The sequence below is a fragment of the Amphiura filiformis genome, chromosome 12 (genome assembly GCF_039555335.1).
Source record: "Amphiura filiformis chromosome 12, Afil_fr2py, whole genome shotgun sequence".
Classification (NCBI taxonomy): domain Eukaryota; kingdom Metazoa; phylum Echinodermata; class Ophiuroidea; order Amphilepidida; family Amphiuridae; genus Amphiura; species Amphiura filiformis.
The window spans coordinates 26,956,555-26,983,785 of NC_092639.1; the positions used below are offsets into that span (position 1 = coordinate 26,956,555).

At 37.0% G+C, this 27,231-nt stretch overlaps 2 protein-coding genes across 2 annotated transcripts in view; both read left to right on the forward strand.

Moving 5' to 3' along the window:
• Positions 1 to 27,231, forward strand: part of LOC140166734 (synaptotagmin-12-like) — a 52,468-nt gene that overhangs the window by 11,858 nt on the left and 13,379 nt on the right. Inside the window, 1 exon segment of the mRNA XM_072190233.1 lies at positions 2,378 to 2,593. Within this exon segment, the coding sequence (XP_072046334.1) occupies positions 2,378 to 2,593 (216 nt within the window).
• On the forward strand, positions 12,214 to 21,157 carry LOC140165998 (uncharacterized). The gene is made up of 5 exons (XM_072189359.1): positions 12,214 to 12,649; positions 13,435 to 13,694; positions 17,529 to 17,660; positions 18,272 to 18,358; positions 20,516 to 21,157. The coding sequence occupies exons 3-5, from the start codon at positions 17,535 to 17,537 to the stop codon at positions 20,747 to 20,749; spliced, it is 447 nt and encodes a 148-aa protein (XP_072045460.1). The 5' UTR covers positions 12,214 to 12,649; positions 13,435 to 13,694; positions 17,529 to 17,534; the 3' UTR covers positions 20,750 to 21,157.

Below are 27,231 nucleotides of genomic sequence, written 5' to 3' on the forward strand. Positions count from 1 at the left end.
ACATAAGAAAAATGCAACATATATTAATCATCCAGACAAGATAGTGATTGTTAAGCAGTATTTTATTGCATGTTTAGAGTGTTAGTGTTAATTTTAAATGAGGACTTCAAGAGCGTGGTCAATACTCACATGGCATCATGGTGTCAAACCGGTATAAAAAGCTTAGCGCTTCCCAGTAAACACAAAACGTTGTACAGTTAATGTTGAAATGTCGGGTTATATAAAGGGTATAAAAACTTTCAATTTATACAATCAATAAACATTTTTGAACACGTGACGCAAGATATTGTAACAGAATGTTATTTAAGTGCAGACAAAATATTTTGCACAAATGTTTGCCCAAAATATTTTACAATAACATAAAAACGTAATCATATAAGCCGATTTTATTAAGTCTCGACTTTTTGAGGCGATTTCGTTCTGGGTTATAATGGTTCTCACAGCAAAGTGTTACGTTTTATTGGGACATATTGAATTATTTACTCAATCGTCCCTTCTGATATCCACCCATGCAAAAGCCAATAACCTGTAAGGTTTCAACTTGCGTGTAAGCAGCTTCGATGCTTATAATGTAGATATCAAACACGGGTTATGCAGTTGAGAAAGTACTTAAAGGCTATGTTAAAGAATCAGAACCAAATAGTCATATGCGTTGTTTTAATTGGCATGCACTCGACTCTGTCGTGTTGAACCTTTGTATAAACGACAGCTATTTAAAAAATGATCTTGTATAAATAGCCATCTGCCGGTACGTGGTAAGGATATGCTATTAGCTGCTATTATTAGTATTAGGTAATTACGTGTTAAGGTCGCGTGCGATGTGGCAAGGTCACGCTATTAGGTAATTAAGTGATACGCATTTATTAACCCAAATTTCCACACGACCTGTGAAAAATAGAATGCAATATGAATCTCTCCAGTAAGGTATCTAAAGGTTAAAGCGACAGGCGATTTCGTTTGGGTTATAATGGTTCTCACAGCAAAGTGTTACGATTTATTGGGACAGATTGTATTATTTACTCAATCGTCCTTTCTGATATCCACCCATTCAAAAGCCAATAACCCGTAAGGTTTCAACTTGCGTGTAAGCAGTTTGAAGTATTACAAGGTAGATATCAAACACGGGTTAATGTCGTTGAGAAAGAGGCTATGTTAAAGAATCAGGATCCAATAGTACATATGCGTTGTTTTAATTGGCATGCACTTGACTTTGTTGTTTTGAAACTTTGTATAAACGATAAAAATTGAAACATTAATCAAGATTCTCTTACACAATGATCTTGTATAAATAGCCATCTGCCGGTACGTGTTAAGGATATTATGCTATTAGCTGCTATTATTAGTATTAGGTAATTACGTGTTAAGGTCGCGTGCGATGTGGCAAGGTCACGCTATTAGGTAATACGTCTTAAGGTACACTGAAGACAGAAAACTAATTTGAGATAGATGTGAAATATTAATGAAGTAATCATAGCAAATCATAGTTGCATACCTTCAAGGATCAGTGGTTGTAATATATGAACTAACATCGGCGACCTAGACCATGACAAGCATGCGTCATGCATAATGGTCATAATTTGTTATATTATTTCGGTGGTCATATATTATGAATGCTATCATGTTAAGATTTTTTTAATGTTTCACGGTCTTTGCAGTAGCTTACTAATATGCAGGCTATAGTTAATGTTCAAATACGATATAATATTGAAAAGTTACGGTGGCATCAGCTTAGAGCAAAATATATCAATAAAGAAGTAGTTATTTTGTTTCTGGGTAATTATACAAGCCTGAAAGCCATTACATGAGCAGTAGATGAGCACCAAGGTCACGTCCATCGTATACAACCGTTTTACTTTTCTTGTAAAAAACTCCCTTGTAGACGCTAGGTCTTGTGATTCGTAAATTAAAAATAAAAGATTTTTCTTCATCATTTATACATTACCACATGACCTGTCAAAAATATAATGCAGTAATATATTTGTTGTTATTTTATTCTGCAAAACTATTGTGGGAAAGACATAAAGTTATATTAACTATGACATTAAAATGCTACGTTTTTACAGACATTTCACCATAATATGAATACTTCACTATACTGGATTCCTTGTAAGCGACTTAAGCGAACTACAAGTTGCATAAATGTCATAGAGATTTTGTTATCGCACGCAGTTTGTCCAATTGTCTTGCTAACCTCGATTAACTGAACGTTGTTAATATGACAGGCAAATTATAACCAAACTATATGCTACCCCTGAAACAAATGAACCTCGAATTGTACAATATCTACTTCAAAAGAGGCTACCCATGAATTATTTTCATCTACTTGCTTTCAGATGCTTGAATAACACTCTATATACTTGACTCCCATCTCTTATAGGTATATCGCCGACGTTTGAATCCTGTGTACAATGAGAGGTTTACATTAAAGATGCCGCCTGAGCATTTGGAATATCACTCGATCAGAATGACCATCTGCACATACGATCGCTACTCAAGACATGAGGCCATCGGGGAAACTGAGATGAGACTGAGCGACGTGGATCTCTTTCCGGAACCGTTCAGTACTTGGCTTAGTCTAACCGATGTTAACGAGGTGGGTGCAAGTATTTCTTGTATAACTTGAAAATCATTCAGTGTCCAGACATTTCTCCCATGATGTTCATGACATGATGTTTAAACTGTCAAGTGCTACCTCAGAGATTTGTCAGTAACCTGATTGGAACTGACTGCGAGATATTTGGTAGACTATGCCATAGTCGAATTTTATTTAAAATATGTTATTATTAGTCATGATGAACCCATTTCGTTGAACTCAAAATTATACTGATGTTCATTAAAATTAAAGTATTCAATAATAAAATGGTCATAAAGAGTTAAAAATATCAGACGATTAGTGACAATAAAAGTAATTGAATGCAACATTATCTTGCATAATTATAACGGCTCACTAATAATACTGAACAATTCTGATTTTGGAATCTACCAGTTTATTGATAGCGAACCCCGAAATTTCGACTATGAACTTGAATTGAATTGTAAGCAGAACTTTACCCCCTGGACTTTGCTCTCTAAAAACACACTGTCAAGCATACTTGTTTATCAGTCCATTAACCACAAGTACTAAGCATGGACGCGCTAGATGTTTGATGAGAGATTAACTTTCGCGTCAACACAAAAGCGCCGCAAATACCACAGACAGTTGTTTACGGTGTAGTTAAAGGTAATGGCGCGGGCTCAGACGATTTAAACCATAGCGAGGTATGGGCGACCAATCACAAGGCAGATCCATTTAAAGATGCATTACATCATGGACAATTTTAGTTAGGCCAGAAATTGGCCTAACTCTCCATAGAGTCCCGTGTTAGAAATCTTAACCGCAAGGCAATGTCAGTAGTCCACTTGGGAAGCTAACAAACAGAGGGAGTAGGGTGACTGATCAGATGTGAAAATCTATCAATTGTGCACACATTAATTAAATCAGAGTTTTAAGCTTAAATACAATATCCAGAGTATGCACAATGGGCGAGTGGACTACGGGGTAGTCTAGATATTTGGCAATCAATGCATCTGTTCATTAATTTAAATACCGTTTTGGGGAGAGATACAGAATACACCTTGCTATACTTTGAGTTGTTTGAGGAAAATATGATGATGATTGAAACCATCTTACTGTGAACAAGGTTTTGTTATTGATTGCTCCATTTTTAAGCACATCTCTAAAAAAAAACCTTCTTTTTCATTACAGATATCTGCTCTATAGAATCGAATTGAATACATGAATACAAAACTCACCCAAGTCCATGGGAAGTGATTTTGAGAATAAAACCTGTGTATCATTTTATTCCTTCAGTTAGATTTACCTGGTCAATATGGTAAGTTTTACGTGCAAATGAGTGGGTCAAGCTGTATTAGGTATGACGATTAGCATTTCAGGGACTTCGTGGGGATCATTTTAAATGCTAGACTTGGGTGGTTTTTTGAATCATATACAAAGACAACAATGTTGGAATGAGATTACCACTAGTAAGATAATACAAAATAAAGCTCACAGATATGTATAATGTTGATAAGCATACTGCCATGTAATATAAACCACACACTTTCCTTGATTAAACCCATTTTATTTTTCAAAAGTCACTCTCCAGCAATGAATGTGTTACAAGTGGACTTTTATACATACTGGATTTCAATCAATGTGTTACAAGACTCAAATCCTGGATTTGGGTGTTTCTTTCATACATGTTATTTTTCACATGCTCAATAGACACAGAGGATGAATTTGAGTTGTTCTTTCATACATATGACAGGCCTATGTATAACAACAATTTCCCATGCTTAACTCAATTTGGCCAATGTATGGACTTGGGTGGGTTTTGTATTCATATATTCAATTGTACACTACTCCAAGAAATTAGAGGAACAAACCTATATTTCATGTTTTCATCAAAGATAAAACTTAAATACATTGAAAAATTGGTTCAACTTCATTGCAGACAAATTCATTGCAGACATAATGACTAATGAATTAATGTATTTCTCCAATCAGCTGGTCCTCAGAGTATCTGAGTGTCCAATTGTCAAATTTTGGCATTATTTTTGCTTACAAAAGGTTCTCCAAACTTAAACAGTTTTGAAATCAAAATATCCACAAATCATTCTTAAATGGTGCCTAGTAATGGGTATGACCTCCTCGGGCTGCTATACACTCTTCACAACGTCGAGGCATGCTCTGGATCAGGGTGCGGAGAGAGTCCTGAGGAATGTTCATCCACTCTTCAATCAGAGCATCTCTTAGTGACTGGACATTGTCTGGAACTTGTTGCCGTTGTCTTACCCGTCTACCAAGCATGTCCCAAGCATGTTCTATTGGATTCAGGTCAGGTGACCTTGCAGGCCAGTCCAGAGTCTCAATTCCCTCATTGTCCAGGAGTTCATCACAACACGAGCGATATGTGGACGGGCGTTATCCTGCATAAGAATGAAATTTTGACCAATTGCACCAGCAATGGGGACAACAACAGGTCTCAGTACCTCATCTCTGTATCTTACACCCGTCAGTGAGCTTCTGTCTATCACAATAAGGTCCGTACGTCCGTTCAAAAAGATCCCTGCCCAGACCATGACGGACCCACCTCCAAAATGATCAACTTCAACAATATTACAGTTAGCATATCGTTCTCCTTGACGTCTCCATACCCTCACACGCCTATCATTGGTGGAAACAGTGAATCTGCTCTCATTTGTGAACAGTACAGGGGTCCAATCACCATTTTGCCAATGTTGGTGATTTCTGGCAAAGTCCAATCTGGCTCTGCGGTGCCGTGGGATCAAAATGGGACCTGTTGCAGGTCTTCTAGCGTTCATTCCGTCTTCATGCAAACGACTACTTTCCGTTTCATTGCTCATACGCACACCAGCCCCTCTGCGGAAGTCCATATTTATGGATCTTGCTGTACTCTGGCGGTTCCGACGAGCAAGCAACTGGAGATAACGGTCTTGCCGGGGGGTTGTGATACGTCTGCGGCCTTGGCCTGGTCTTCTGCCATACAGACCATCTTCCAGGTAGCGATGATATGCACGATTAATGACACTGGGGGATACCCCAAGCTGGTCAGCTGCATAACGCTGTGTGTGACCTGCTGCAAGCATCTGGACAACCCTAGCAACCTCAACCTCGGTCAATTCGCCATTAACAATATCCCACATGCTCAGAAGACTGAGCGGTACCAGTAGAAATTGGATTAACATGTTGGAATGAAGAAGTCTGAGAAAAGCTTATGGAGTCTGCTTTACACAAAATCAGTGCTTTGAGTGAACACATGGATGTCCAAGGCCGTAAGTCCTTGAAGACATGCATGATTTCACATTTGACTGTCCAGTATTGCTAAGATTACAATAGGCTACACCTGGTATACAAATGACATGTCCTTGATGCTTTCTGTTGATGCAATACCCAGTTTAAGTTATTACATAATCTTGTTCCTCTTGTTCCGCAAAGTACCATTTATGTATATTATTGTAAGACTTGTCTACTACTTACTTCAACTTAAGGGTTACTCAGTGTCAACAAATAAGCGGATCATGTTCTGTTATTAATGATGCCTTTAAAACCATCTAACATATCTCTGGAATTAATTATGGTCTTTAAAAGAGCCGCGGAAAAGACTTTGACTTTGAAAGTGCATTCAAGTGAATGTTTTAATTACCATACAAACTAGCATCTTTTGTGAAATCATGGATTATAAATCGTAGAAGATTAATCACGTTTTAGTAATATTTAACCATAGAACTACTGAGCCATATTTTGTAACACTACGAAAGGCTGTTGCACCCCCCATTTGGTACTAATATATAGCTCTGGGTATCCAGTGATACCAAAATAAGTAAAATAAAAATATCCCCCACATGAGATTTTCACCCTATGGAGGTCCTCACCATCACAAACCCCCTATATCTATGGTCATCCTTGATGTTCGGTCCTGCTATATAAAATTTAGTTGCGCTTTAACATGTACTGTTAATCTGGTTTCTTAATAACATGATTATGGTGGTGGTTCCTTCATATGTCTTATCGATCAAATCAGTTAGGTCTAACGTGTCCTTCCAATTTATTAGATTGTCGTTACGGACTGTTAGCATTTCCGTTTATTCTCAAAAACTTTAGACAAGGTCTTCATAAAAACGATAAGCATGGAACAAACCATTGTGGTAACAATGATTCAATAATGGCAAATGGCCAACCTGTTCAGCAAAAGCCTTATTACAAAGCTGGATGTCATCAAGTTTTTGTATTTTCTGAGCATGATACTTATGAAAATTGATTGTGGTTGTAAGGTTATGTAAGCACAATTTGAAATGCTGTCAATCACCTTATTTTCATACACACCTATACAAGTACGCTTTCACACGCGTTCACGTCACGAAGGATTGATTCATTTTTCGGGCGGGTTGAGGCATTTGGTTCTAATTTCCAACATTTTTAGTGATAATTTTGTTATCAAAACAGCAAAATTCACGTTATTTTCATTTAAGTAATAGGTTAATAAATCACTTGTTGTTCGAGAAATTGTGCAAAATAATGACCTGTAACTGCGTGTTGATGCGTCTAATACACTCCCAATTCGGGGCTCGTGCATTAAACGCATCAACATCTAATACGCGTGTATTATTCTGTAGAATTTCACTCCAGGCAAGTGATACGCGTTTCAGTGGCGTAGCTGCCGGGGTTGGGAGGCAGGGGGGGTTGAGCAAGTGCCCTGGCATATATTGCCCATTTGGGCCCCCGCCCCCTAGTGCAAGGAAAACGGAGAGGGACAGAGGAAAAGAGAGGAGAGAGAGGGGAGAGAGGGGAGAGAGGGGAGAGAGGGAGAGGAGGGCAAAGAGATGGGGAATCCATACGATATGCAATACCATACGATTATTATCAATAAGCCTAGCAAAATTGTCAATTCCCCCGTGCAGGGAAATATGGTGGATTTGGGCCCCCGCCCCATACAGGCTTGCCCCATCCCCCCTGGAAAATCCCAGCTACGCCACTGACGCGTTTATTATCCTATAAATATTACATCTAATGTACTATTTAGTAAATTTAATGCATAAATTTATCGTGTGTGAACAAGTATTTCATTTAAAATGTATTAATATTGAAAATAACGTTGTTATACAAAAATTGAAAATAGAACAATTACAAATACTCTTTGTTCCAAAAGGTTATCTTCCGTTATTTATTGATACTGCTGTCGATAATAACGACATTAATTTATCACTCTACGTTTATCAGATACATTCATTAACTATTTGTATCTTGGTACTATATTGAATAAATACAAGTAATACAAAGTGTCAGGATTGGACTGAAATTCCCAACCGACGCTAAGCAAAAGCCACGCAGCAAATAATGTGAACAACAAAGAGACGGAATAATGTCACGCAACAAAAGGATTGTAATAAATACTTCAAAAAACAGTTCTCTTGTACGCATGAAAAAATAAATAAATATCACAATGGCAATAACGAATAAATATAACAATTATAATGACTAGTCAGATGATCCTAAAATGAGTATACTCAATTTAATCACTCGCGATAAAAAAAATATACCAAGTGCACTTGGAAAGGATACGTTAAATCGTCTAGAGTTCCATCACAACGTTGGCAGTTATACAGTGCGTTGAATCCATTCCCAATTATGCCACAACACGTAGCCACGCCTAGTTCAACCAACATGGAATGAAGAATATCGACGAAAAAACCAGTTCCCACGTCCAAGTCCAAGAGTAGAGTATACACACACATGTACGGCTGTATAAATACAATTAATGAATCCGTGACTAGGATTTGTTTTCAAGTTCATATGATAAACTTCACACAATATTCTATCTGAAAGACTTTCATATTTCCAAATGAACCACATAATTTACTACTGACTTCTTTCTTTGATTAATGAAAGATATGGAACTTCTTTACAACATTCACACACGGCTAGTTCCACAAGATATGTTTTGAATTCCTGAAGTTTATGTCTCTACAGCAGAATGATTTAAATTGTCAATCTCGACACAAAATTACATGATATGTTCAACACCAATTCAACTATGTTCAATTTGGAACTTTATACTGAATGCAAAATTTATCACACTATGAAAATCTAAATTTGATTTTCCCGCTAAAACAATAATTTAAACTATCACAAGCAAAGCTTTCTTTAAATAACTAATTCATCATTAATTCCACTTTATAATTTACAAACAATATTATTTTACTTACACGAACAATGTCTTAAACCAGCATGGTTCTCACAAAGTTGGAAAAGTCAAAGTGTCAGCTTCAACCACGAAGACCATTTTAAACTTCGCCAAACCCGACTCAAACACAAGGCACAAATTAGCTTCTATTGCTGATTCTAAGCTTCCATAAGACCTGGTATATCTTTCTGTATGAAGCATCGCAAATTGGTAAAGCCTTTTAGCCATACGATGTTAGTATAGAGAAATATCCATCATGCTGAATAAAACAACATTTCACTTCCTCAGTGAAATGGGCAGCAGATCTTATCTCAATCAGATGTTAAAATTGAATGCCCAGATTTCCTGTGAACATGCATCCACCAAGCCAGAAACTTATTTACATGACACACAAAAAAAAATCTGAATATTGACAATACCTAAAGAATTGTCCACAAAAGAAATGGGCTGACCTAGAATCCAGGTCTGACCACTACATACAATACACACACCACACCTAGATTACAAGCTTCAGTGCACATACCTGCAACTAGATTTAAGGGATCATGACATTAAGGTGAATTACCCAGAAAACAATCCACTTTTATTTTAAGGGATCAACTCCAATTATGACACAAAGGCGACAGATCGGAGATATTCTCATTGCTGATATTGGGCCCAATACAAACTTGTCCAGTATTACATGTTGTTAATTGGTTCGGAAGATGCCTCTTCATATTCCATCACGTCATGGTACGATTGTCCAATGAAGTAGTGTGGAGGAAGAGAAGATATCGCTAGTATCCCTGCATACAGCACAACTCACTGCATGTTCGTCAGCGTGTCAAATTACACCCCATCTTCTTGCGTGTGTTCCCTCCTCAAACCGCCATCTTTGAGCTCATCAAAGAGGCATAAAACCTGAATCGTTAGTGAATACAAGAAGATCCCTGAAAAATATGAGTTATCCCCTACCTCTCCATGCTCTTTTTTTTACTAACGATTCAGTATCGAATGAAAAAACTGCCGGTGAAAGTCGGCCAAAACTGCGAGAATTCACTGGGACCAGCCAAGGGTACCATCTCATTAGCATAAAACTGATAGTTCGATATCTAGCTAAAAATGTAAACAAACCGGTTTGACATGTGACAGCTGCAGCTTGCTCACTCGATATGGCGAGTGCATGGAGTCCGAGATTTCAGTGATCTAAATCTGGAAAATAATAAAGTTTCTTTGCAAGTTTTGTCTAATATTGGTGAGTATGATTCTCTATATTAATAAATATTTGATTGTGAAGAGTTAGAAACAGCTTCCGTGTTTTTACTCGAGTTTATCGGGGCTGCTTTTTGGAATAGCTAATCACACGTGGTCAAATTGGCAATGCATTTTTCAATGTCGATCGTAATATTTCAGTCGGGATTCGAGGCAGATATTGCAAATAAATATTTGAATTGGTGCTTTTATTGTAATTCTGAAGATGGGGGAGGTTTGAAAATAGGTTCTGAGATCAAAAATTGCACCGGGCGGGAAAGAAGAAGAATGTACAGTGTCTGTAAAGTCATGTCATCATGTCAGTACAAACGCGTTGTGGTATAGTATACACTGCACTGCGGACTGCTTTGCCGTCCGGTTAAACTTCATAAAAACAACCACATTATTTGTTCTTTTACATCATCAACGTGTCTAATAAGCAGTATTAAGTTGCTACTCAAGGTCACCCTGACAGCAATTCACTTGAATTTCAACTTGACATTGTGTCGTAGGCAGAAAAATTGATGTGCAGAAAACATCTTCATCATGATCAATGAACATGATCACGATGTCATGTGCATGTATGTAGAGCATGAGAGAGAAACTGAGAAAGCCGAAATCTGTACGTTTTAACGTTTAATCTTCTTTAGAACTCTCTTACTAGATGTGATGAAGAGCATGAAAAAAGGTTCAAGGCTCTCGTCATGTCCATACATCGATCATAATAGACTGGTTTTCTTTTTGTTTGAGGGGAGGGTGCCCGGGGAGGGTGTGTCGGATGGGGCATGCGATATATCTCCATATAATAATATAAATGTGCATGCCATGTGTGTTGCTAAGCTAAATTATGTTATTCTGAAACCATATTGCATTGGGTACCCCATAGTAAGATAGTTGTTATTCAATTTGTAACTGCTAAACCGTCCATTTTTTACGGACTGTCTGCAGATTGAGTAGACCAGTGTTGTAAATCGAATCAGGCCTGTCCGAGACCATGACCGAGACCAGGCAGTCCGAGGTCCAGACGTGCAGACCAAGACCGAGACCGGCTGGTCCGAGATCGAGACCGGCAGGTCCGAGACTGGACTTGAAAGTAATATAATCTATGGAGAGTTGTGCCGCAAGCATTAAAATTTGGAGGGGGGAGGCGGCGGTCAAGCATATATTTTGTTCGGTTTTACCGAGACTTTTTAATATTTCAATACCGGGTATTAGACTATTTTAGCCGTAGATGAAGGTATATGTTTTGAGTCACTGAAATTCCAGTGTATTATAGTAACTGGATTCCTCGCCCCTATAATATATACATAATTTTTGTTGCCAGTGTGTTATTATTTTTTAAGAAAAATGCAAAAAATAGTCACAAATTTATCAAGGAGTGTAATACCACCTATTTTGATTTTTAGAGGGGAGTGGGGACGCCCCCCTTGCATTATATGTTCCCCATCATAATGATCTGATAAAACTATCTCCATGTCTTGTGCATGATGTGCAATATAATCTATTTTTAGTACAAGCTTTTCAAGCAAAATTCAATTCATTCAATTTCGAGCACACTGGGGTAGACCATCTTAAGTTCCAAAAAAATGGACACAATACTAGAAGCGCTTTTTAGAGTATTGAAAGGTGACCCATCAAAAATTGCCTACCCCCTTTGACCTGCCAAAACAATTGCTTGTACCCTTTCCACTGCCAAAAAAAATCTGCCTCTCCCCGCAAGTTTACTATTCCGCAGGTTCATATTTTACCTTCAATTACAAAACATGATTTTGAGGTGGGCTGGGCTGAGCTACCCCCTGTTACAATGTTGCTGGTACTGTCTCTAGTCAGTCTATAAAGACTTGAGGCCTGCAGCGCATGATTTTTTTTCTGGCCATCTACTCTGAATTGTATGTGCACTGGAGTTTTGAACCATGGTTGCAGGCGATACATTTTGTATTTTTAATTGCGCGATCAGGCAAGCTTATATCAACTTTTGCTTGCCCCATTATTTGTGAAAGAAAACCATCAACAAGTTGCAGTATTGTAATAGCTAAAATTGCCTAAAAATATTACAGTGTTATCATAATACTAAGGTGATATAGATAGGCCTACTAATACAAGTATGCTTCAGGGAATAGCTTGGGATCAATAACAGTGGAAATTATTTGGAAATTAAGTTGCTGGCTTGTCGGGAAATGTATTTTGTACTGTTTATTTGTCGATCTGCATTGCTATTAATGCAAAATATGAACGCAATTATAATGCAGTCATTGCACAATAATTTTGCAATTGCCCAGCCGGTGGGGTGCCTGATGATTTAGCTTGCCTGACAGTGTTTTTTGGTTGGCACACCTCATATTTCGTAGCCGCTAATATAAAATTGCTTTTTGTGACACAAATCTACGTAGAATTGCAATGCAACAAGTAGGTTTTGTTTTGTAAAAAGTGTATGCATCTATACCAGTACAATAATCATTATTCATCAATGTTTTTCTCACCAGTTTATTTACGGACCTGGAATGGCTGAAGATCCTGGATCTTCAACTTCGCAGGAGCAAAGTAATGAGGAAACGCCACAAAAGCAGACACAACCAAGAGAACCATGGACACCGCGTACAACTAAGTGGAAGACACTGGACTTCAGTGGTGAAGGAGGTAGTGTTCGTTCAACAATAGGTAGCCCAAAGCAAGACGTAAGTTTTGAAGTCAATTTACTGAGCATATTGTATGGCATAAAAATTCATAAAATAAGCCATTAAAAATTAACTTTAGTATGGGTACTGATAGGCCTATTTACATGTTATACTGGGGAGGTGATCAATAACATGTGCTTAATTAGTGTCTACAGGCCTTTGCAACTCCTACATGTACCAGCGCAATGCAAGAGGATGTGGACAGCATAAACGTACCTTACAGAAAGCCGATCTTACAGGTCAACAGTCATTCAAAGTAGACAATTTATATAATACTGCCACTGAGTAGTCCGACGAGTAGAACCATTTTTATTTACCAGACTATTTTCAGCTCAGACTATGATCACTGTCTCATATGGCGCACGAAAGACGAATTGCAAAAGTCCAATCCAGTGACCGCATCGGTATTGGGCTGGCGGTAAGTGGACTTTTGTGGTCAATCTTTCTTGATCGAGCGATCAACATGATCAGAGTGTGTATGAGTATATACATGGTATAGTTGGGACTAAAAAAAAGCAGGTCCTATTCGTCGGACTACCATGCTGAAAGGAGTCGATCTGCGTAACATAAGTAGTGATTACGTGTATAGCTACATTGTATAAACACTTAACAGTACTGGTACTTGAAAATGATGTCACATGACGACAATAAAAAATTGGCAGACCTTGTGAATTATTTAAAGCAGAAAATCAAGACCTATTTCAAAAGTATGACATCATTGTCCATACCGTAATTCATTTAATGAAAAAAATATATAATGAAAATTGTTTTAATTTTGTCACCAGCTTGCTAAGAGAGTCGTTAAAAATGCCATCTCATCACCAGTGCGTAGACAGCGAAAAAGAGGACAAAGCTCCAGCTCACCTGCAAAGGGCCTGCCATCTTCAAAGAGGAAACGGAAAACTTGGACACCACCGGAAACAGTTGCGCTGCTTCAGATAGTCTCAAAAAACTATGATGAGTGGCCTCAGATGCTCGAGGGCCATGAATTTTGGAAGAAAGCGGCAGGCTACATCAAAGAAAAAAACTGGTGTAAATCGAGAGGGTAAGTTACTCCTTTATTCAGGCAAATTACTACTACTTGCTGAATTTGGATGAATGTTGCTCTGCCCAAGTTTTGCCAGTTTAAAATAATATTCTAACTGTTTTTCATGTTAGTACTGTATCCAACCCAATTAGCGCCCTAGGTGCTTAAGCAAGTCATCTGAAAGGGGCCCTGAAAAGAAAAAAGCTTGTCACTATAGCATTTTACAGTTATGCATGTAGTGAACCTTTGACATAGCAGACACCAGGCAAACACCCGAAGCATGTACACCACATAAGGCCAAAATTAAAAATGTTGTGTTGCCCTCAAGTGGGAAAAATGGGAAGGTGGGTCGGTCGATAATGCTTCTTCCATTAGGGACATTTGTCAATTTCACTACTGGATACTTGTTAGATAATCAATTGAAGACTGGTCTGTCAATAAAATATTAATTGTAAGTAAAAAACAGTGATTTGTTGAACATAAAAAAATCGTCATTAAAAAAAATGCGACCCCGATTTCTCAGGATTTAGGGAGTCGGTCGCTGAGGGCAACACAACAAATTCTCTTCTTTTTTTTTTGCCTTATGCACAGATTTTAGCTCCCGGCACAGAAAATTAATTTACTCATTAATCATTGCAGAAAAGCTTGCTTAATTTTGTAAACAATTTCTGTTCTTATTCAAATGTGACAGATTTATTTTTCAAATATTGGGAGGGAATAAAACCTGAGACAACAAGAAAAGTGGAATTTTTATCCTAACATTAATCTCGGCAATAACAGAACTTGCCTCATTAAAGCTCACATGTTTATGTATTGTTGCAAGTATTTTCCTGTGTTGATCGAAACTTGAAATGTATCATGTCAAGTTTTACATTTTGTCACAGCAACTTCAGTTAGAGCCAAAGTGACACCTTCTCTAATGAATCAACACAGTACCATACAGGATGCCATGGTGAAGTATGGAATTGGAACCCCACCTCTTGCTTCAGAAGCCGATTCAGAAGCTGCCAAAGTACTTGCATCTGCGAAAGACCCGACACAGTTGATCCTTAAACTGCTTGACGAGCAGCCTGATGAGAACTTTCAAGCAGAACTTGTAAACAAGATGCTTTGTAGCTTTGCCCGAAAGAAGGGTCTGACTTACAACATTGATAACTTTGCTTCACTATCTGTAGACGCAATGCTGCGTCTACAAAATCACACAAAGCCAAATGTTATATACGATTTCGCCTACTGCCTAGGCACAAACAGGCCTGGAACCCAAGAACCCCTCATGCCCTTGACAAGGATGCCCTTTGGCCTTATAGAGTACCAGATAGAGTTCTTCTCTAAAACAAACATAATGCAGGTAGAATGTATCTCCTTATAATTGCATGATAAATATCACAATGTGTTATTAACTACATCTATATCGCACTGCATGAGGTCTGCACATTTATTTTCGATGTGATGTATTACTTGTCTGTAATAAACTCATTTTTATGATTTACATTGCGTAATTTATTATTGTTTATACTACATAGTAATATCTAGATGTTAACTTTCAGGATTTTTTCTTTCCGTGAAATTTAAAACAATCAAGTACTGTCTTTTGTTTTCACACTGCACAAAATAAGTATAAGGCAGCTTTAAAAACCCTATGTTCTACAGGCAGACAGGTCGGTCAGTCACTTTCTTGAAGAGGCTAAGGGACGCACCATTTGATACTCAGGGGGGGAGTAGGAAGTTTAACAAAAAAAACTTCCCCCACTACATGAGCAAAAAAAAACTGTCCCCACCAATCACTAAAAAAAAAAAACCTTCCCCACCTAACTGTGTATAAATGCATGAAATTAAAAAAAAAAACATGCCGCCTTCGGCGGCAAAAAAAACAAAACTTCGCCGCCTTTGGCGGCGAAATAAAATTTCTTCCCCCGACCCCAACTTCCTTCCCCCCCCCCCCTGAGTATCTAATGGTGCGTCCCTAATGGCCCTTCACCAAAAGCTCTTTTTTTTTGCATACACATTTTAAAACTTAATTTTGTAAAATCAATCCAAATCGGCAAAAAAAACAGTGTTTTTAATTTCAGTGCAGCTACAAAAAACCTCAGAACACAGAACCTGGATTGGTTTAGCCAGGGTTTCCTTTTTTGTTGCCTAAAACAACAAAGTATGGTTGTTTTAATAAATTTCACAAATTGTTTTTAACCTGATTCTAATTGCTTAAACATGTCTACATTGTAACTATTGTAGGCAAGTTATCGTAACTGATGGTAGTGGCGTAGATTTCTTTTTGACATTGGGGGATGGGGTTGGAAGAAATTTCTTGAAGTAAGCACCTGTTGGCAACAAAATAAGTTTATAGTACTACAAATGTACACAAAAATAACTGATGAAATATGGTGCAATATTGGAATAAATTTGTGCAAGGTGCGAAATAATTGGCACTTCTGGGGCTAAAGTGGCCAGAAACCCACATACAGGCTGCAACATTGGCAGATGATTGTATGGGCTATCCCCCCTAGCAAAATATTAGGGGGATTTATCCCCCCAGCATCTACGCCTATGACTGATGGGGCATCAGTCATAGTTTGAGCTCTGGTGTGCTGGAAAACTTTAAATTCCTCTGGACAATGTACTGGCTTCTAAGACAGGCATTTTTGGTTGGATTTTGGGGTACCTGACTGAGATTTTGCTACAAAAACAAACAAAAACAACACTCCAACCCCCCCAAAAAAAAACTTACAAAAAACAAATTTACAAAAATTGATAATAAAAGTTTACCCCCCTTCTTTTTTTTTAATTTTTAATTTTCCATTTTCCGAGTACCCAACAAACTGGAAAATGCCAGCCTAACTAGCATCATGTACATATGGGCTGGTGCAATAATTATGTGTACCCCAGCCTGGTGAATTATAGGGGGGGCAATGATTTTTTGGCAGGTCAAAGGGGGGGGGGGAAACACTTTTTTTGCAGGTCAAAAGGCGGGGGGGGCAAGCAATTTTTTTTTTGTACATAAACAATATGTAGCCAGAGGATTCCAGTGGTATAAATATTTCAACTTTTGTTGAGAAAAAGTAAGTTCGGGATGATCAGGCAGGTGATGGATCACGAAAAGCCTTTTTATGTACGGTAGTTGTGATGAAGTATTAACATTTTGTGTACATTGTAGACTGTATAAATATGACACCACATTGTGTGCAAGTAATAACAAATTACATTATGTATACTAGTCTTGATATTCACCCTAATCCCATGACATTTCAAACTACTAAACTAATTTGACCAAATGAACAGTATTATTTTCAATTCAAACCTCAGTGGAGGGATGTCGTTGGATGTGATGCGAACAGACACTAAATTATATAAATTTTAAAATAATTATCAGTTTTTCAGGAAGATTGCATGGACATAATTTTCTCATCCTGATCATGTGCCTGATTAATCACAATCACAAGCTGCATGCCTTCAGAATGTTATCATTCAGTCATGTCCATTTATTAACCACATGTGCTCACATATGGATTGTGTAATTTGTACTTTTATCCACTACATATTAAAAGGAACTTCATGTTTTTTTTAATATTTATCATGCTACATGTACATGTAGTGCTGCTTTTAGTGCAATATTGAGGCTAATTCCTAATTTTGTCACAGAGGTAAATAACATCAGGGCGACAGGTTCACTAGCAATTTCTCTCAATTACCTGGAATAACACACACCTCTAAAGTGACCTCAGTACCTGTACTTTGAAATCACTGATTTCATTAGCACAAAAGTGGTATACATGTTTACAGGTAGTTATGCCAATGCCGTTATTATGAGATACAAAATAATTCTTGGCATGTTTTCTCTAAATTCACTATATGCAGATTAAAATGCCTCCAGATTTCAGGCAGTTCCAAGTGATGATGAATGTTGAGTTTGGAGAGCGGTTTAATAAGCTTTTTAGAGGCCCAGCCTGGAGTGGTTTAGACTCAAAATATTGGAAGGATCCCCTGACAGTAAGTGACTTGAATTTGTGTATTGCTTTAATGTTTCATTTTATTAATGTTTCACTTTTAGCTGCAAAGTAAAACTTCCATGTGTATATTGGCTCAAAATGCTTTATCTACTGGAAAGTATAGTATATGAACTGTAAATACAGCTTTGGATATTTCTGTGCATAAATTAGTTGAAATATATGCTTTTTATAAGGGAAAAACAGATTGAATGATTCACTTTTTTTGTTCTCCTTCATGGTCATAATGCATATGTGACCCCTCGGCACAACTAAGCCCTGAAGTCGCCAGTCATCATTTTTGAGATATTCAACCAAAATATTCTGCTTGAAATTAGCTTTAAAATGATGTATATCATGACTGTAGTACTTGAAAAATAAGAAGAAAAAAATCAATAAAACAGTCAATAAATCCTTTGTTTCCTATTGTTTATTGTTAAGTTCGATGGAGCATATCTCAATAGTGGCACTGGCAACATCCGGGCTCAGTTGTGCCAAGGGGTCACATATCATAAATTTGTAAATTATTCAAAATAATGCACCGTACTGAGATGTTTATGCATCTAATGCACAAGCAACACAATATTATATTTTTAAAGCGTTTTTTTTTTACAGGCAAGAATCAATGTTGCATGCCTCGGCTATAAGGCAATCCGGAAGGACATTAACAAGACGGAATACACAACAGGCCCAGAGATACAGGTAAGGAATATTAGGATTGTGGTGTATTGTGTGCCAAATTAATGAGCGCTGTCTGTGTGCTTGTCCGCTATGCGTTTGGTTGCGGTTTGACGCATCAAGCTGATATTTCGGATATGAATCGGCACCGTTTTTAAAAAATGTGTGAAGCATCATAATATTATGCCTTCTAATATACTTGTGGGACTGAAGAAGGCGGACTCTTTTGAGTCGCACACTTGATGATGTAAATATCTAGGTTGCCAAATACTATGTATGTGTGCACTGTGCAGTAAAACTGCACTTTCTCAGGGTTCTTATCAAATTAGGATTTGTGTCATAAAAAAAAAACAGCTGCAGTTTGTCCACTCTGAAGTGACAACGCTAACGTATACAGTGCGTACACAGTGCGCAGTGCTGCGTCTCTGCTGAGGTATGTGTGCCTTCAAAGTTGGCATGTTGTGTGCGTCCGCGTCGGGAACTTTGTACAGGGTGTAACAATAAAATTTGTACAATTTTGAAAATAGAATGACACAAGTATTCCGCTTATTTTTTGGTTTGACATTTATATGCTATCAAGATAATTTCTTTAGCCACCAGATAAGCTTTGTTTCAATAAAATCGATGGTATACAAGTGAAGATATGACCAATTATGTAACCTAGTCTTAAAACCGATTGGGCCACTTTTGTCTAAGTGTTACAAAAGTGACTGAATAGAGTTGAACCATGGACCAGTTGGACGGTGCTCTTAGGTAGTTTTAAACATTGGGTAGTTCGAAGTGGTAGAAATGATTACATAATCCATGAGTTTTTGAAAGTCACAACTAACTTTACTAAGACCTGACATAACAACCTCATTTACTAGAAATCGTGGTTGCAGTTCAACAACTTCAATCCCAATTCACGTTAGAAGAGCGTATTTTTATGGTTGTGACATTCGGTAGCACATGGAGTCAAGCAGAAACCATAAGCTTGTTTATAGCTCATTTTCCAAACTCACATCTTCCATCAAGGCATACAATTACATATAACTGTGACAAGTATGTAGAATTTGTTAACAGAAATGCTGGCAATAGTGGTCGCCCCATAACAGCTAGAAGCCCAGTTGAACTTAATTTCAAAATTTTATTGTTTTGTACTTATGGATGCAAAAATTGTTCTCAGTTTTATCAATGATATCTCAGGGATATGAGAAATTAATGTACTTTATTTTAATTTGAAAGAAATTTCATGACTTCATTTATAGATTCTAAAGAAACATCATATTATCATTAATTCATGTAATATGAAGAAACACTACTTATAATTATTTTGTGTCAGTTCTTTAATGCACGATAAGCATATCTACGCGGTTCAAACTTGATATGCGCAAACATGGCAAAAGTGGCCCAACACGTTTCCTGGACGATTTAAATAATCGGACATAACTTTCGAACCCAAGCTAGTAAAGAAACAAACTAAACGTCTTCTTTTAGTCAAGATATTACTGATTAAATTGGATATAACATTTGTGCCATACCTCTTTTAGTTTTTCCCTGACAAGTCAAAATGCAATTGTACAAATTTTATTGTTACACCCTGTACTTCAAAGTAGACTGACTGTATAATATTAGATTTTTAAAAATGCATAAATATGAACATCCTGCACTTCACATAACATGTATACTACACATTGATACAGTTAAAATCAGTTTGCTTGTCACATTGTAAAGCTATGCAGTAGCTTATAAGCACAAGTCATTCGACTGGATTCAGGGAGCCTGATTGGGGGGCCACGCATCAAGCATTTATATTGTAGTAAGATGACTGAAACAGATCTTGTTTGCTTATGATCTGCTACATGGGGCCAAAAGAGGCATTTTTGACAATTGAGTTACTATAATTATTACCATACAAACATGAGGCTATCATATGCTGACAATACCAAAGGTCTATCATATTTTTGGTTTTAAAGTTTTGAAGTTTTGTGGTGTGTTTTTTTGTGTGTATTTTATTGCTCTATATTTTTGCTTTTATCTTAATTTCAAATTTGCTGCCTTTGGCTACCATGGAACATTTTGTGTCACATTATCCCAACCAAATTATTATCCTCAACCACAGACAAGCTTGCTGCAAAGTTAAATGACAGTCAAAATAATTTGCATTTTGCATCTTTGTAACTTTCCTATTTTTTGTTTCAGGTAGAGGCACTAAAGAAGCTGAAAAATGCCAACCCTGATGGCAAGTTTTGGCTGAAGGCAGACGGCACCGACATCAAGCGAGGTTTACAAGAAAGCATGACAGGCAAATGGAACGGCGATGTCGACCTTCTAGATGGGGAGCTGGAGAAGAAGAGGAAAGAGTATGACATGCGACGGGGGGGGAATTGCAACAAAGCCAACACAAGTCTTCACAGAGAGGTTTGTCGAAGATAAAAAGTTCCTCAATGATAAGCTTGTTCAGACAGTGAAGACGTATCAAACCAAGTTCAAATCGGAAAAAACAGCTAAGAACACACTGAAAGAACTGAACTGGGAAATTGTGGAACTGGTGGACTTGATGGAGAAGGCGAGTGAATTCCACAAGACATACAGCAGGCCTGTAACTGACCAAGTCCACAAAAATCTAAAGGAGGATCTGAACACATACATGCGAGACCTGTTTAAAAAGAAACGGGAAGCGGCAACACATGTGTTGGTATTCATGGTTTCCGAAGAAAGAAGGTGTAAGAAACCTTATGCTCTCCCAGTACAATACCTACCCTACCGTGGGATTTCAACTGAGGAAGTGAGGCGACTAGCCAATGTGCTGAGGTTGAAAATGGAAGAACTGGGAATGAATTATGCTGGTGAGTCTCATTTATTTTATTTAGTAGGCCTATACTTTGAATCTGATTAAATGCAGTTTGATAAAAACTACAAATTGATATAATATTGGAGATGAAACAGCATCTGGTTTTGTGCCATCCTAGAATCCATTTGTTTTGGTCATCATACAAGAAAAAGTATTGAGTGTAGTCAGTGTACTGAACCTGCTATAATGAAAGACAAAGATAAAAAGACAAGTCTGCGTCTGACGTCATCTGTCAATCAAATTCTCTACGATCCTTGGTTGGTTAATTTGCGCGTACAAGGAAGGTCGATTTATCTGGTGCTGATCGGAGAAAAGGAATAGCAGCAAATCGTGAAAAATTACGTACTCACAAGGCAAAAAGCAACTTTTCTAGGCATTGTTGACATGGAAGTTTCCTACTATTAAGACCTAACTTTTGAGATGGTTTGTATGTTTGAAAGTGCAAAATTAACATTAAGGCGCTCGGTTTTACCGACGTGTTCAGCAACTCATATTATTGGGACACTTGTAAACAAACCATACTCGAGTTTGATTGACAGATGACGTCAGACGCAAACTAGTCTTTTTATCTTTGTCTTTCATTATATGTTGTAGCTTCATATCAAGCAAAGAAGATGTAGTGGATGTTTGTTATGATAAATAAAACAGCCTTTTCCTGCAAGAACCAGAATATCAAGAAACCAGACATACAGAAATTGTTTTAATATGTTGTCATTTCTAATAATAGGTCTATCTATGTTTATCTCATTCAATACAGAAAGTGCCTTTGATATGTGATTAATCATATTCCCAATTTCCTTGTTGTGGAGGGATCATCCCAGAGATAACATGACCCTTGCATTAATTTAGATAATTCTCTCAACTTAAAAGAACATTTACAATTCTTTTTAATGTACCTTTTTCAGAAAGTAAAAAGTGAATAGTAGGAAAACAATCTAAATTAGGACAATATATACTTTGCACAACAAGCGGAATTTTTTTTTTGAAAGATATTGTTTTTCAGATCTTCATCCTGTGTTATTATCAAAAACATTATGCGCAGCAGTCCAGCTGCCGGTCATAATATGCACCTTGTTTAGCAACCGAACAATTGCCACATTATTGCATTTCATTGACATAGTAGTACAATATAGGTCGATTTATTACACTGGTTTACTTCTCAAATTTAAAACAGAAGCAGTGCACCAATCTTCCGCAGGATTGTGGTAAGAGTAATGGTCACTCATGATGAATAAAACATGATGACTTGCTATTAAGGGGGTACTACACCCCTCGATAAATTTATGTCTATTTTTGCATTTTTCTCAAAAACTAATAACACACTGGTAACAAAAGTTATGTATGTTATAGGGCAAGGAATCCAATCACTACACTGACATTTCAGTGACCCAAGACAAGCAGTTCGTTATTTATGATACGAAATAAGGTACCGCTGGGATGTACCTCATTTCCTATCACTGAAATTTCAGTGTAGTAATTGGATTCCTTGCCCCAATAATATACATAACTTTTGTTACCAGTGTGTTATTATTTTTGAGAAAAATTCAAAAATAGTCAAAAATTTACCACAGGGGTGTAGTACCCCCTTAAAACCAATCATATGCACGTAATAAATACGCTATTGATACCTATCGGGGCACATATAATAACTAGTTAAAAATACAAGTTAAGCGTACTGCTAACCCAGTGTGTATCATTTTCCACAACTTCCTTCGCGTATGGTATACGTGAAGGTTAACCCATAAAACGAACTTTGCAACAAAGATAATAAAACGTTGTGCTTTCGGTTTCTTTGAAGCAATTTGGAAAATTTTGTACTTTTGCAATCCATGCGCTCCAATATTTGGCATGACAGTCAAACGTTTAATTTAAGCGACCCATTTTCACAAACTAAATACTCTAGTATTCAAAAAATCGACGAGCTGAAATCCGACACACACGTCCCGGATATGGCAATGGCTCCCGGGGTTGGATGATTAGCTCGGAACATTCAAGCTAACAGATTTGTTACATGTACGTTTGTATCACTCAACTCCATTTTTGCCCTGAATAATGCAAGATACTTTCACGAAGTTGAATTAAATTGAAGGTGTTGCTTTAATGTCTTGTATAAGACTAACCTTTCTGTAAATTAAATGTTTAGAATATAGGATTACATCATGGTAAAACTGGGCCATTGAAGCAATTATGTGCCCATATACAACGGAAACAGCGTATGGAGTGAATTCCCACGATTCATTTAATAAATGTGCCGGGGCGCGGGGTCATATCTGCTTCGTCTATCACTCTAAATATAATCACAACTACAATGGTCAAATTTAAAATTTTCGGCTTACTTCTTATTTTTTGCTATGGCGTTTGTGTTATTGTTACAACCCCTACCTAGATTTCTATACTTCACAAAGATTTATCGCTTCAATATTTTGTTACAGGTACCAAGGAATAGGCTATTTCTCAGTATACACAGCTTTCCTAAGTAATCTTTGCAGTGTTTAATGCTATTATATATATTCCTGTTTAAGTCTTCTATATCCGGTAAATTATATTTATACAACGTACCAACGTTTTCTCTAAGACACTATGTGTGCACCCTGTTTTGGTGCCCGTGAAATATTTACAGCTAACCATTACGTCCTTCTTTTTTGCTTCATATGGAAAATAAGTAATACATAAGAAGAAAACAACGCTTAGCCCCCACCATGCAACAACGCGTGTTCTCAACATTCTATCCCCTATTCGGCCTTACCTCATGTAAAATGACACCTCAACATATGGAGTAAAAATGTGGTACTACGATTAGCCATGGTCATCTGGTGGATTATCTTGTTCTGTGCACCAATGTTTACCACTGATGCACCCGCCCAAGTAAAGGGATGATTTTGAGTATGTTGATACAATTGTATATTTTTCGATTTAAAGGTTATGTTGAATTAATGAATTAAAGAATGTATTACCATTGTGTAGTGCAGCAAGATGTTGATACATAAACCACAAATGACTCCGGCTAATCGTGAGATCGTTCTTAAGAGAATAAGAGGAGGCACATTCGTCTATGCCCGAATTTGAGGTTTCTTGATAATTAACAACACTAAAATGTGGGGTTTTTTTTTCACTTGAAACTGATAAAATACACCTCTACAGTATTTCCTCTCATTTTTTCTTGATTTAAAAATCAATATTGCACTCTTTTTAACTCGAAAAGGTTACATGGCTCAAGGCAAGCTGAAGTAAATGGGCAGGAAATATGAGTCAGGAATGCGCGAATGCGAAATATTGTGATTACGCGCGCGAGTCGCATGTTGCGTAATTCATGAGTTACGTTCGCTTATTTGCGAAGTGTAGCTGTGACTTTATTCCAGTTGTGACTTTATTTTACCACAGAAATTGTTTCTTCAGTAACCTCCACAAAGCATTGTTTATTAATCCAATGTTAATAAATCAAACATAAATGTGAAACTCATTACCAAGCACTATTTTATTGCGAGAATTATTTCATATTATTAACATTTTATCTGTCACAAAAGTCTTCCTTTTTATATTATTCAAAATTCAACCCTTCGGAACGATTTGCGTCAAACCATTGATCTATATAATGCTATAAATTATATAAATTATTAGCGAACAACTGGATTTGTTCAACAAACTTAATCGCATCCCACAAATAAGAAATTTGCAGCATCTCTTTACTCGTATCCAAATCACGTGTCAATAGCGAATCAAATGCATGTATTCATATCGGCGCCAACTACACATTATTTGTGTAAAACAATCATATCCATTTACGGATATGGGCTGTGTAATTTCAAATTAACTTCTTAGTAAAAGCGGTGCGTCTGTGAATCTTTTGGGCACAATTGATACATATGCTGTTCTCGGCAACATCTTAATACCATTTTACAATTTGTCAAAAATCAAGATATTAACAAGAGACCTTAAATGGATTACCATGTATTAGGCGAATATTGCAATGACTGCTTTTAAACGAGCTTCAGAAATTCAGATATGCTTTTGACGCTTTTATGTGACGCATTGTACTTTTAGTCTTAAGTCCCAGTTTCTCATCGGTACTAAAGTGTAAAGTCCAAGTTTCTCATTGGTACTTCATTGCTCAATTACCACATAGACATTTAATCATTTTTGTATTATATGTAGTGTACACATATATAAAACATATGAATCCTTGCAGCTATTGCAGATAGGACATTTTGCATCAATCTCTCAATATGGGGAAGATATAAAAGCATACATGAACATACTTTCTTACATGGAGAGAGGGGAAATGATATAGAAATAAGATCTAACATCCACTGTTTCCCACATACTTCAGGAATGAGAGTTCATTCAGAGTGAGTGACATGAATTTGACGGAATAGAAAAACTTGAAATCATTCAATATGTTATGAAAATGTTAATTCTGATGCTTGTTGAAACTAACGTGAGTACCCTCGGTATGTGATTATGTAAATATTTATTAAGCTCTAGTTTACGCTTTTTGAAGGAATTATAACTATCTTCGATTTCAATTGCTGTGTTTAAAACGTATTTTTCATGAAATATGGAACTCGGCATGGCTAATTGAAATTGTTTGATATCAAAATATGCCAATCTGATTGATCTTTTGTTGATCATCCATTAAAAAAAAAACCTGCAATAGAGATGATGACGGTGACCCTTCACTGAAGAGTGGCTCATGTAGTAATCGGAAGACTTCCATATTGTTGACAAAGAAAGTTTTGAGGAAAATTTGATACGGGTCCATTAAGGTATGCATTGACTCTATGAAAATGCTCTGCAGTGTTCCACGGTGTCCATGGTGAACCCATGAACATAAGGTTAAATACCACTAATAGGCCTGGGCGATACATTGAAATACGACGAGTAACTATTTGTTTTCATGGCATTCGAAAAGACTGCATTAAAATCGCTGAAATTGATCAAGTTATATAGCCAAAAAGTACTTTTTAGAGTTTGATGCTTCAAAATGGTACATTTTCTCTCATTATATGACATTTTTGTTGTATTTTTTTTTTTTAATGATACGCACGGCTTCGGTTTTAGTAAATATTCGCCCTATCATATTGTAACTTTCAGCTTCGAGGGCGCACTGTCATTTGAAGGTGTTTACGGTTCAGTGCGTTAAAACAAGTCTCAGGTCAACCTATGTTGAATTTTTTGATCATTTGGCATCTAAATCATATAGTTTCACCTGATATTAGTGGCATTGAACTGTGAGAGTTCTGAATATGAGAAAATTCCACCCGAAATTAGGCCCGAAATTAGGCATTTTCCCATTGAAACCCGTGTAATACATAATTAGTGGTATTTAACCATAAAGCTTTCGGAACTCTATACATGTTACGTCGATGCACACATTGTTGAACTGCGCAGTAAGGAGGTGATGATAGGTGTGACGCATGAAGGATAAAATCGAAAATGGTTACGGGATCTGATGATAATATATCCTTTCTCATTGATTAAATTATCATTGCCAATGGCAAGAATATACTTATTTCTGATCATGCTGATAAACTCGACAATCCTGATCAAAGTACTCAAATGATGTTCAGAATTTTGAAAAACTGCACAGTTTCATTCATCATTGTAATTTGCCTTTGTCTTATACCAAGAGGTAAACATGTTTTCCTTGTTCATAAAAACGTTATAAAAAGTAAAACTCTATTGAGTGCCATCTTCAGAGCGACTCTTTGGCTCTGAAGATGGCACTCGCTAGAATTCCGAAAGTTCAGCTTCTGAAATGGACTTCTCTGTTGAAAGATTAAAATCCTACTCATGTTAATCACCCTAGAATACCAAGTAATTTCAAATCATTACGTAAGAGATGTTGGTATTAATTTCGATATCATCGAAATATCATCATGCTCTTAGTATAAAGCGTGTGACCAAAACAACCCTTGGAAAGACAATGGTTAGAATGGAAACATGTTCCTCTTTTACTATCAACCCATCTCTCTAAAACAAGTTTCTAAATGGGTTCTTCATTTGTCCTCTCATGGTACCAAACATGGTTCTCAAAAGGACTACAGGATGCTCTTTGGCTACTTTT

What these genes read in the sequence shown, in the direction of transcription:
- LOC140165998 (XM_072189359.1), top strand. Translation starts at nt 17,535, where the DNA reads ATGCCTCCAGATTTCAGGCAGTTCCAAGTGATGATGAATGTTGAGTTT. An exon ending in ATTGGAAGGATCCCCTGACA is followed by an intron (nt 17,661 to 18,271) that starts GTAAGTGACTTG and finishes TTTTTTTTACAG; the next exon opens with GCAAGAATCAATGTTGCATG. An exon ending in CAACAGGCCCAGAGATACAG is followed by an intron (nt 18,359 to 20,515) that starts GTAAGGAATATT and finishes TTTTTGTTTCAG; the next exon opens with GTAGAGGCACTAAAGAAGCT.